This window comes from Nansenia antarctica (assembly GCF_963989245.1).
Source record: "Nansenia antarctica genome assembly, chromosome: 5".
Taxonomy (NCBI): Eukaryota; Metazoa; Chordata; class Actinopteri; order Argentiniformes; family Microstomatidae; genus Nansenia; species Nansenia antarctica.
The window spans coordinates 60879253-60890352 of NC_137690.1; the positions used below are offsets into that span (position 1 = coordinate 60879253).

Genomic DNA, 11100 nt, shown 5'->3' on the forward strand with positions numbered 1-11100 from the left:
GTTGGTTACGTTCTTTTGAAAGAGAAAATAGGCTAGCCAATGTGGCTAGCTGTCTTTGCAAATAACGAACAGTAGTGTTGAGTGTTGACAAGAAAAACAGTAATGGCAAGATACGCTATTCCATTTTTAGTTTGGTAACTTATTAACCAACATTTTAATAAAAACTAACCACCACCAGGGCTGTATAGAGCTTGTTCCTCTGTCATGAAGACATCTAAACCAGCACCTCAAGCCTCCAGACAGGACGACTGCGGGGTTTGGCTGGACACTGTCGACCTCAAAGAAAAGGGAAAACAGGTATGGTTCAGTAATGTAGCTGGGAAATGTCCTGTCACAGTGTCAGTGGCCCAATAGTAGTAGACAATGTTGTCTGATACAGTTTCTAACAATATTAGGAACATTTTAAACTACACTTTCATTGTTTATTCCAGAGACGACCGTTCCGGCCCATCTCCAAACTACTGAATCCTTTGGCACGATCTGGAGGTTACAGTCTTGCAGTGGCACTGAACTTCACACAGACCAAAATACAGATGCCTGTCACCAAACAGAGCTCCATATCCTCATTCTTTGCTCCACAGAGCAAAGGTAAGTTCTGCTGCACCAGACGAGTCATGCAATATTTCTGCTATGCTTGTCTTGAATTAATCCCTCTAGTTTGCAAACTGTGATCTACATATGTTATATTGCATTATTACAATATACCAGTAGTATGCATAGTGTCCTTTTCCCAGATGATTAAAGGCTTATCCTGTACTTTTCCCAACAGTGATAGAAAATATATCTGCATCTCCTGACCCAAGTATGGGTCCAACAGACCTATCACCTTCCACCTCCGCAAGATGTGCTTCAACTTCACCCACACCCATGAATGTTGGGTCAAAACGAAAATGTGTGATTGGCTCAGAAGCATTATGGTCGCAGAACACAGGAGCCCAAACCAGCACCCTAGTGTTGAGCCCTAAGGGAGAGGCTGCAGGCTGTGGGTGGAGCAGTGAGAGTGTCAGGGAGAATGAGAGTGCAGACTGGGAGCCACATAGCCACCTATATATTAACCATGAATCTGAGTTGGACGAGGAGATGGAAGCACCAGACAGAAAGAGGAGGCGCTCTGCAAACTTCTCACCCCCAGTGGAGACTGATGCCGTGGTGGAGCAGTGCAGCCAGGACCCAAGGAGCACCTGTAGCAGCCCTCAGAATAGTCAGGATTTTACAGAGACAGATGATCAGGTGCCCTGGGACAACACTATCCAATATCCCAAGTGTCAATATGCGCTGACACACCAGGAACTCCTGAAAGTTAAGCTGGCTAGTGACTCAGGCACTCCTTTTCCAGAGAGCCTGCAGAGTGATGGGGGATTTGGGTCTGGGCTGATTTTAAAAGGACAAACCTCCACCCAGAGGAGGCCTATACTGAAACCATGGATGTCACGGGAGGGTGAAAGGAATGAGAATGACCCACCAGTCTCCCTTTCATCCCCCCAAAAGAGTCCTCCTGTCAGCCCTGTTTTCCGGCAGAGGTGGACAGAACCATCCTGCAAATCAAGACAGAAACGTGTTATAGAACAACCTCTAACAGAGGCCGAGGGAGACACTCTTGCAATGCTGTTCACTCAGGACTCTGAAGGCTTCAGGGTGATCGCACACCGTGGTCCTTCGTCCAGGAGCCCCCTCAAGGACCTATCTAACTCTGCTGGTGTTCGAGACAACAGAACTGCTATGACGCTATATGAGGAAGACGAGGAGATGCTCTTCACTCAGGACTCTCAGGGAAACATGGTCATCAAACATTAACATCTATGAAATGCTTGAATGTACAGTATGCAAATGTAATGTAATTTAAATTCTTAACTTTTTAGATTTTGTTTTTATGTGTGTTCTAAATGTTGTTGGTTAAGATATGTAATGACTTTAATGTCTTGAATTAAATCACTTGTACTGTTTGAAATACGGCTATTAGGATATTTACTTGAACACCAATTATATGACTGAAAGTTTCAATGTTGTTTACTGTTGCACTTGTCAGTTATGATGGTATTCCTGAAAAGTGAGTGATGCTTTCATCCAACAAATTACATAACAAATATCGAGACAACATCATTATTAATGTTTTAATTTTTATTTATTTTTTAAATGATAGACATTTACATGAAAGTCATTGCTGGGTATGAATTCAAAGATGTGAAATCACTATGCTGGTGTCCTTGACTATGCATAATGTGTACCAATACATGCCAGAAGGATTAACTTCATTTTCAACGTAAATGTATTCAGACAAAGATTTAGAGAAAAAATCACAAGAAACCTATGATGAGAAGCATTTCCCTTAATTTGTATTCAAGCATATTAAGGCATACGCATCCAGTACTGGAAACACAAGAATGATCTACTGATGATACAATTGTCATGTATTCAGATTAGTCACATAAACAAACAAAAATATAATTAAATGTTATGACAATAACCAGATATCAGTTCAATTAATCGCTCGCTTACAATTGTCAACCTTTTACTTTTCATGTTTGTCTGTGAGGTTATATCTGCTTGAGAAACACAGACATATAGTCTGCTGTCAATGCAATGTAAAGTAACACACATATTGTTTATTGCCAAATACAGTACAATACTACCAAACATTGATCAAGCTGATGACTGAACAGTATAGGTGTAGCATAGTAGATGATCAGGGCACACAGACAGAACATGCAACGGTGTCAGTACATTGGGAAACACACTATCTACTAACATCTGACCATGAGGTGGCCTCTAGAAGTTAAATTGACATGTACAAAGTCAATTCTGGCCCATTTCTGTCTCAACCAGAACATAAACATGAACAATTCCAAAGGACAGATTAGAAATGGTCAGGTATTCTGTTTTAGGTGGTATGTTCAGTTGTTATTTTAGAGAGAAGTTTCTATTGCATAGAAACAATCAAGACTAATACAAATGAGATGCGATCATAAGCATTTTAGGTGTAAAATAAAATGCCCAAAAGTACCATCTTTAATTCCACTGCAACGTCCAGTGTAGTCAAGAACGATTAACTAGAGCCACTAGATGTCCCCTGTATTACCAATTTCAAATGCAGCTTTACTCACAACAACACAAGAAAACAAGTCAAAGACAAGATTTAACCTGACCCAAAAAATACTGCATGGTATGTCTCTGCACAGTACTAGAGTTTTCAGGAGGTGGATAGTACTGTAGTTTTGACTGGGTACAGAGGGGGCAGGGGAAACTGCCACAAACATAATTAACAAACTTTCATTACAAAAAACATTTAAAAGTTCAGAAAAACATGGAATTTTAACCACTAGCAACAATCAGGCTTACATTCAATTGAGCTACAGTGTCTTTGTGTGAAACAGAATCCCTTTTATTATTATGATTATGGATGACTTTGTGAAACATTTAAAAATCCAGAGGACAATAAAACAAGGAGGAGGAAAATGGGAGGGAGATGATAGTGATGAAGAGTATCAAGAAGTAGCGATCAACCAGCGATCTCTGTGGGTACTGTCACCAGTTTTGACCCGTCCCAGAGTGTCTTGTACTGCTCAGGTACTGGGAACTCCCTCTGTTCAATAGGCCAACAGACAAAGAGGCTTAGCTGCTTCAACAATAATAACAACAACTGGGAGGAAAATGTGCAGTATGAAGTAATTTACTTTATCAGACAGATTATCTTATACATTTGCATACACATTCAACTGTCTTTATCATACTCTCTTACACACAAGGATGGACAGACAAACACACACACACACACACACACACACACACACACACACGCACGCACGCACACACACGCACGCACACACTCGCACACACTCGCACACACACACTACCCCAACCAAAATCTAAAAAGAAGATACTAAACATCGTAAGTGCACTCACATAGTCATCCCCCTGCGGTACCAGGATGTTCATCTCAGAACTCTTGGCACTGACAATGTCACAGTTCAGTGACTCCTGACTCAGGTACACCTGGCATCCCTCTGTCTTATTGATAGAGATGGTGGGTACTTTCCCCATCACCTGGACAGGAGTACAAGTTCAGCATCAGCAAGGACACTTGTATCTTTCACTTCACAACACTGAACACAGATTGAGTACTTTAATCATAATTCAATACATATGGACAGCCACAGCAGGTACACAATGGATGTGTAGGCAAATTTGGGGTAAATTCAAGTAGAATTGTTTTCCATTTGCTTGTGAAGATTGAGCTCACCTGCAACTTAATGTCCTTTGAGTTGATGACTTCCACAATGCCGACCACATTCTCGAACACCAGTCCAAGTTTCTTACAGTTATCTGTCAGGGGTCAACATCATGGGAGAGTGTCATCGTCATACTGAACTATAATATCCGAAACAACATCAGACACATCAGGTGAATGTGAACCTGGTCAGTGGTGCACAAAGAGATGGAGAAGAATGATGTAGTTCATAAAGGCAACACAACAACAGCAACAAGTAAACAACCATCTGTATATCAAATACACAGGCTTTTTAACTGTGGTTGAATCGTGAAATCTTGATTAACTGAGACATTGAGCCCATAACGCAATCAATTTGTGGTATTAACTCACCCACAATGATGGAGTTTATTTTCCCCTTTATCTGCAGGGTTGAGTTGTTGCAGTCGAAGACGTAGGCCACCTGTCTCAGCTCTGTCTCGTCAATCACCAGGTCGTGTGCCTGGTCAAAGTGCTCCTGAGGAAGAACCAAAACACCAAACCTGTGAGTAGCCCCTCCCATATCTGACCCTTCACCTCTGGCAGACCTCATCTTGTTTAGCCTAGACTAGGCCTAGACTAGGCATTTGATTGATTTTAATCATTTATTCTATGAGGTGTGGTCTCATTTAAAATGTATAATCTTTTATATAAAATGTTAATTTTAAAGAGAGACCTCGCCAATATAGCAGCCTACATTTTGTTTTGAGAAGCTAAATAAAGACCTTTCTGGTTCAAATCAGTTGAGAAGTAAGGGAAAATGCGAGGTCATCCAATAGGATTTTAAGTAACGTACCACCCTCCATTTCTTTCCCTCCAGCTCCAGCAGAGGGGGTCTTTTCTGGGGTTGTGCTCTGTGGCCTCCACGTTTTCGACTCTTGGATGGGGAGGCGTGGTGTGCCCCACCCTGGGAGCGAACGGTGGGGTTCTTATGTGTCTTCTTATCGTCAGAGACATGCTTCAGGCCTGGCAGGGAGAGAGGCGGAACTCAAATACCCTTTACTGTACATACACATCTAATTTGACCCTGCTGTAACTGTAAATGAAGCCCTTATCTCCACTCTCTCCTTCCCCCTCCTTTCCTCCAATGCTTTAATTTCCTCTTTGATACTAACCATACCTCTCTCCCCCCTCTGTCTCTACCCTTGGATCACAGCCCCTGGTAAATATGGTAATATAACTTTACCCACCTTTGGTGATGGCCGCCCCCTGGTTGAGCTGGGCAAACAGGGCAGAGTGCTGTACCTCTGTATTGTCAGGCTTGGGGCCTTCTTCTGTGAAAACTGGTGGGGGTCCTGGGGGTGGAGGTGGTGGTGGTGGTGGGGGAGGAGGACAGGGGCCGCCAGGGGCAGTGGCAAACAGAGAGGGAGGAGCAATTGGACCCTGTAGTAGAGAAGAATATAATGTGTTTGTGATTCAAGAACATGAGGTTGACTGTCCAGCAGGTGGAGTAGAGGACAAATGTTGAGGACCCCCTATTGAAGTGGACTGGTGCCTGTAAAGTGCTGAAGCTAGTAAAGAAAGGTGTAGGTATGGGTTCAGCTGTCACTTCAATAGTGTTGATGTTAAAAAACTCTTAACACAAGACTCTGAATGGATCATCAAAAATGTACACATTTAACACACATTTTACATTTCTTTCACACCAATCTAAACTGATCATTACTGTTTGGTCCAAATTCTACAGTGGCTAGTTGGCAAGATGGTTTATGAGAACTGCTATACAGTTCTACAGTTATATTTTGTGTTGATGATTAAAGCAAATGTTCTCATGGCATGTCACAATAAATGTAAATGTTGGATCAATGATACTAATTTCATAGATGTCCTCAATGTGCACAATGGAGGATTTTCAACTTTAGACAGGTTTTTGCTTACAAGTGTTATCAGTTGTGAGTTTTCTTGTTCAGAGTTTTGAAGATTGAGCACATACCAGTACTGTACATAGTCCTATAGGGTACAGCTAAGTCTACTAAACCTATTACCTGTAGCACATGTCACACATTACCATCACAAAACAGTACTATTTTGTAACACTTAGCAAGGCCAACATCAGTTAAGTAAAGGCCCAAGGAGTACAGCTAATTGCAATGAAATGTGTAAGCTGTGTGTGCATGTGCGTATGCTTGCGTGTGTGTATTAAGCGTGTCAATGACCAGCAGCCGCCAGCTTAGGGGAAGGAAAAAAGCCAGTAGTTTAAGTTACGTTTTGGGGTGTGCTGGAGCAGGTGTGTAGGGCCTGAGACACACAAGGCTTTTGTTGGGGTTTCTCTTTGGTAAAGACAATCTCCATTCAAGTCAACCCCGAAGACCACCTGTTTCCACCACACTCTCCTTCACACACACACACACACTCAAACTCTGATAACTAACGACTGGAGGGACAGCTGACACACAGCCCCCAAGTGCTCTCGGGTTTCTCTCACCACACACACACACACACACACACACACACACACACACTCTCAAGTGACAGCCACTGTACCCCATAAGATCAGATCAGAATCAAAATTTGAATCAGAATCCCTTCTATAACATCTTACTGTACAAGTACACAACAGTAAAATTATTTGGCTTCTCAGATTCTCTGATCATTGACCAGAGTGGGACTGCAGTATGATGAGTTGGTTTATAATGATGAAAGTATTTCTCTTTTAGTTTCAATCTTACTGTAATAGTACATTGTCATGTAGAAAACCTGACATCAGATGCATCACACCCTCTGATTTCCTTTAAATTGTGTTAACGGAACAACCACCCTGCTTTCCAGTATTCCGACAGAGAGAAGATAAGAAAAGAAAGGAAAACATGAAGATGTGCAGGGAGGGAAAATGGATAAGAGAGGGGTAGAAGAAGAGCTGAAATTCTCTAAGAAAACATGAATAAACAGAAGTGTGTGGGATGGAGGTGGTGCTCAGGTGAGGTCCACAGAGCTGCTGTCCCCAGGGACCAGGTCATTCATACTCCCTAGCCTGCTTACATAACAGCAGGTCGCCTTAGGGTTAGAGAGGCGGGCCAGTAACCAGAAGGTGTCTGGTTCATACCCCAGTGGTGACGGGAGAGTGTGAGCCAGTGCACAGAGGGTGCCTACCACTGGCATTGTGCCCTGAGCAGGGCACCTATCCCCAAACTCCTCCAGGGGCAATGCACTGTGCTCTGACCTCATGTACATACGTACAGGCGTGTCTCGGGGATATGCAAAAAAAAAAATGGACAATAATAAAAATGATAAATAACAAAGAATAAAAATAAAGAATAATAATTAGAAATAATATTTTTCTTTTCTAAATATACATTGGTGTAATTAGCAGGAGATCGGAACCACTTCAGATACAGTATGTGCCAGTGGAAAATTGATAAAAAGAATGGGAGAGAGAAAACAGCTCCTGTTTCTGTACCATTGAAATTCACAGCCTGACTCCAGACTCCTCTATATCGATGAAGTAAATAATATAATCTACTGTAGTTACAGTGAGATCCAATAAGATGTGATTACACTGTAATACAATTTACTTTGATAATAGTTATTGCACTATACTTGTATTATTCAAGTGTGTGTTGTGATACAGTTTCGTTGCCGAAGACCAGTAGCATGCGATGTAAGGTACAGATGTACGAGTGTGATACCATAGTGACACTGTGTAATATCATGGTTACTGCATGGTAATACATTTATGTATCTGTAGCCTATGATACTACTGCTACTCACAGCCTTGCTCCAGATCAGGCCTGTTGTGTGGTGCTGCTTGATGAAGGCCTGGAGTTCTGTCCAGATGGAGAGATAGGACCGCACCCACTCCACATGGCGTCTGTCACTGAGGAGAGAGAGAGAGAGAGAGAGCGAGAGAGAGACAGGATGTATTAGAACAGGTGTGGAATGAACAGATCGAGATAGAGAAGGAGAGCAAGAGATAGGGGTGGCAGATTTGTACAGAGAGAAAGAGAGCAAGAGAGAGAATAATATTCTGTTAATATTATTGTTACAGAGTATGAGCAACAAGTAAAACAGGAAATTGAAAGAACAGCAGGTCAGGCACTCACGAGTCTTTGTAGTCTTTCAGAACTCTGTTAGTATAAAAGGTAGCAGCATCATTCATCTCCTTAACATGGGTCCCTGGCTTCTGGCTCTGATAGAGATAAAGAGAGAAAGAGAGGGAGAGAGAGTGAGAAGGAGAGAAAGATAGAGAACAAAAAAAGAACAAAAGAAAGAAAAAGAAGAATAAAGAAAGAACGAAAATAGAGTGGAGGTTAAATAAAGCTGAACTGATGTACTGTAGCTCAGAGACTAGCAGTTGAACAGTAAGAACGAGAAAACTTTAAAAGTGTGAATTTCTATTCCCAGTCCCATAGATTAAGACAAAAGAGTGATAATTGTTTGAACCGACTTTCCTTGGTACAACAATTCTTGTTTACTTGGCTACATGTCACACTCTATCTTTAACACCTTGTCCATAGTCTGATAATGAGAATAGAAGAAGAAAATCAATTAATCTGTACAGCCTTAATAAAGACATGAAGCACAGCATCAGTCCAGGGAGGGCACTCTAAATCAAATAGCACAGCTGTCCATCAGGTGACATGAGAGCTGGTTCACACGTCTGCGATAACACCGTCGCATGTTCAAGGGATGGAGGCTTAAAAGCAGCCAAGTTTACTCTCCTCCACAGCATTCAACAGTCGGGACATGATTGCACTGGCTATGAGAGTACGTTTTGTGGGGTCGTCCCACTCACCACCCCCCAGCCTCTCTGAATGTAGCCTACCTACGGGGAGTGATCAGTCATGGGTTCCCTGCCAGTTTGTATACTATATGTTGTGGTTGTTTAACTCCAGGCAGGGAGCTCTAAAATGCGGAGCCATTCAACAATGCCAGACTTGATGTATGTAAGTTGCTTCGGATAAAAAGCGTCTGCTAAGTGCCAAAAATGTAAATCACCATTTTCATCACCATTTTCATGCAATAGCCTAAATGGTTAAACTTGATGTGAGTGCCCTGACTGAAATATAAAACAAAGAGTTGTGCTGCTCATGTCACCACTTATTGGACATGAGCATAGGAGTGGTAGTACCACTGTCTAGTAGTAGTTGTGTCTGTGTTGGTACAAACAGACACAGGAGAACATGGCAACATTGCGATCTAAACAGGTTTTAAACAGACACAAATCATCTGAAACAGCGTCTCCTTGGCAAACGATGGACTTGGTCTGACATAGTGCAGACCACCATTTGAGCATGGTCATTTACCATTTCAAGTGGATAGGATCAGGGGGGAAGTTTTTTTTAATAAATATTTGTGTAGAGAGAGGGCAGCAGATTGGAGACGAGAGGGTGCTGTAAGGGAACACCTCAGGAGGGTAAAAGAAAGGTAGAGTTTCTACTCACCACGGCGACCCAGCCCAGTGCGGGGATGCTCTCGCTGACAGCCGAGAGGTGGTTGAACAGGCTGCTGCCACGGTTACACTCACGGAAGTTCTGGATCTCCTGGATCTGCACTGAGATGGGCTTCAGCAGGTCTGAGAGCTCCATCTGAGGGGCATACATTACATAGATATCAATGACTGTTTTTTTCTGAGTGGGGCAGTCCCACTCATATTTTCATTTTTATTGTGACAGAGATAGTAGAGATTTGACAGGAAGGATGGATGAAAGAGAGAGAAGGGATAACATGCAGGATATGTCCACGGACGGAATCGAACCAGGAACCCTGTGGTTACACGGTCAACGCTTAGTCCGCTACGCCACCTAAGCACCCCGATGTCAATGACTGTTAAGTAAAACTCAGCATTTGAAGGATTCTGTTATAGTGCTCTGAGCAGCTTTCATGGTATAACATTTACATTTAAGTCATTCAGCTGATGCTTTTATCCAAAGCGACAAACAATAAGTACATTTGGCTATGAATCGACTACACTGTGTTGTCTGAGATATTGGAGTCCATTACTCTATGCTGTCTCTCATCCTATCACTGCAGAGTTCCCTATTTACCTTCCCCTAGTAACTGTGACATCCATGTCAGCTACGTGGGGTAGTAGTGTGCAGTATGTAAATGACTGATTTCTCAAGTGGGCAACTGGGGTTCTATTAGATGGACCCTTTTTTCCACTGGAACTTCCAGATCCCTTCGAGCTTCCAATCCCAGCTCCCTCCCCTTCTGGCATTCCTGTGTTCATAGGGAGATCCCCCTGGCCTTGTAAGGCCCTGTGCATAGCCAGTGTTTACAGTTTACCTTCACACACACACACACAGGGGAAAAGGAACACATTGTTTCCTTGGTAACACAGTACTATCGTTTTCTTATTTAGAACTGTTTCCGAGTGGTTGCTATGTAACACAATTATGAAAAGTTAACAAAAATGTAAACAAATAACGTTGCTAAAATTGCTTATTTACCGAAATGATGTACCTAAGCTAGTAGTAAGTAGTAAGCTTCCATTGGTACGGCAACTGATTTAATTATTAGCATTATGGCTTTATATTACAGCCCTCTCAGGGATCTCAGGATAGTGTGTGTGTATGTGTGTGTGTGTGTGTGTGTGTGTGTGTGTGTGTGTGAGAGAGAGAGAGAGAGAGAGAGAGAGAGAGAGAGAGAGAGAGAGAGAGAGAGAGAGAGGGAGAGAGTGAGAGAGAGAGAGAGAGAGAGAGAGAGAGAGAGAGAGGGGGGGGTTTAAAAATAAATTCTTCTCCAAATTAGATGCACATGATTTTCATAACCCAAGATAGGCATGCCTTTCATTGGACCAGTGGTGACTTTTATTCTCACTAAGTCCCACTGAACTATTATGGACCCTAAAAATGATCTCTATATGAATAGGGGCAAACCCAGCCAAGATGGCAATGTATGTTTTCTACTAGAACAAA

At 42.4% G+C, this 11100-nt stretch overlaps 2 protein-coding genes across 2 annotated transcripts in view; one reads left to right on the forward strand and one right to left on the reverse strand.

The window, feature by feature from the left end:
- Positions 1–204: 204 nt before the first annotated feature.
- On the forward strand, positions 205–1794 carry aunip (aurora kinase A and ninein interacting protein; the record flags this gene model as incomplete). Its single annotated transcript, XM_080531798.1, has 3 exons — positions 205–297; positions 432–588; positions 932–1794. 3 exons carry the CDS (start codon positions 205–207, stop codon positions 1792–1794), a joined length of 1113 nt encoding a protein of 370 aa, XP_080387924.1.
- A 1702-nt stretch (positions 1795–3496) lies between these two features.
- cap2 (cyclase associated actin cytoskeleton regulatory protein 2) overlaps positions 3497–11100 on the reverse strand; it is a gene marked incomplete at both ends in the record, with an annotated part of 11802 nt that continues 4198 nt past the window's right edge. The window contains 9 exons of the mRNA XM_080532533.1: positions 3497–3580; positions 3901–4041; positions 4238–4320; positions 4598–4721; positions 5040–5209; positions 5434–5626; positions 7952–8057; positions 8284–8369; positions 9625–9768. Coding sequence (XP_080388659.1) covers positions 3497–3580; positions 3901–4041; positions 4238–4320; positions 4598–4721; positions 5040–5209; positions 5434–5626; positions 7952–8057; positions 8284–8369; positions 9625–9768 — 1131 coding nt within the window. The remainder of the gene's footprint in view (positions 3581–3900; positions 4042–4237; positions 4321–4597; positions 4722–5039; positions 5210–5433; positions 5627–7951; positions 8058–8283; positions 8370–9624; positions 9769–11100) is intronic.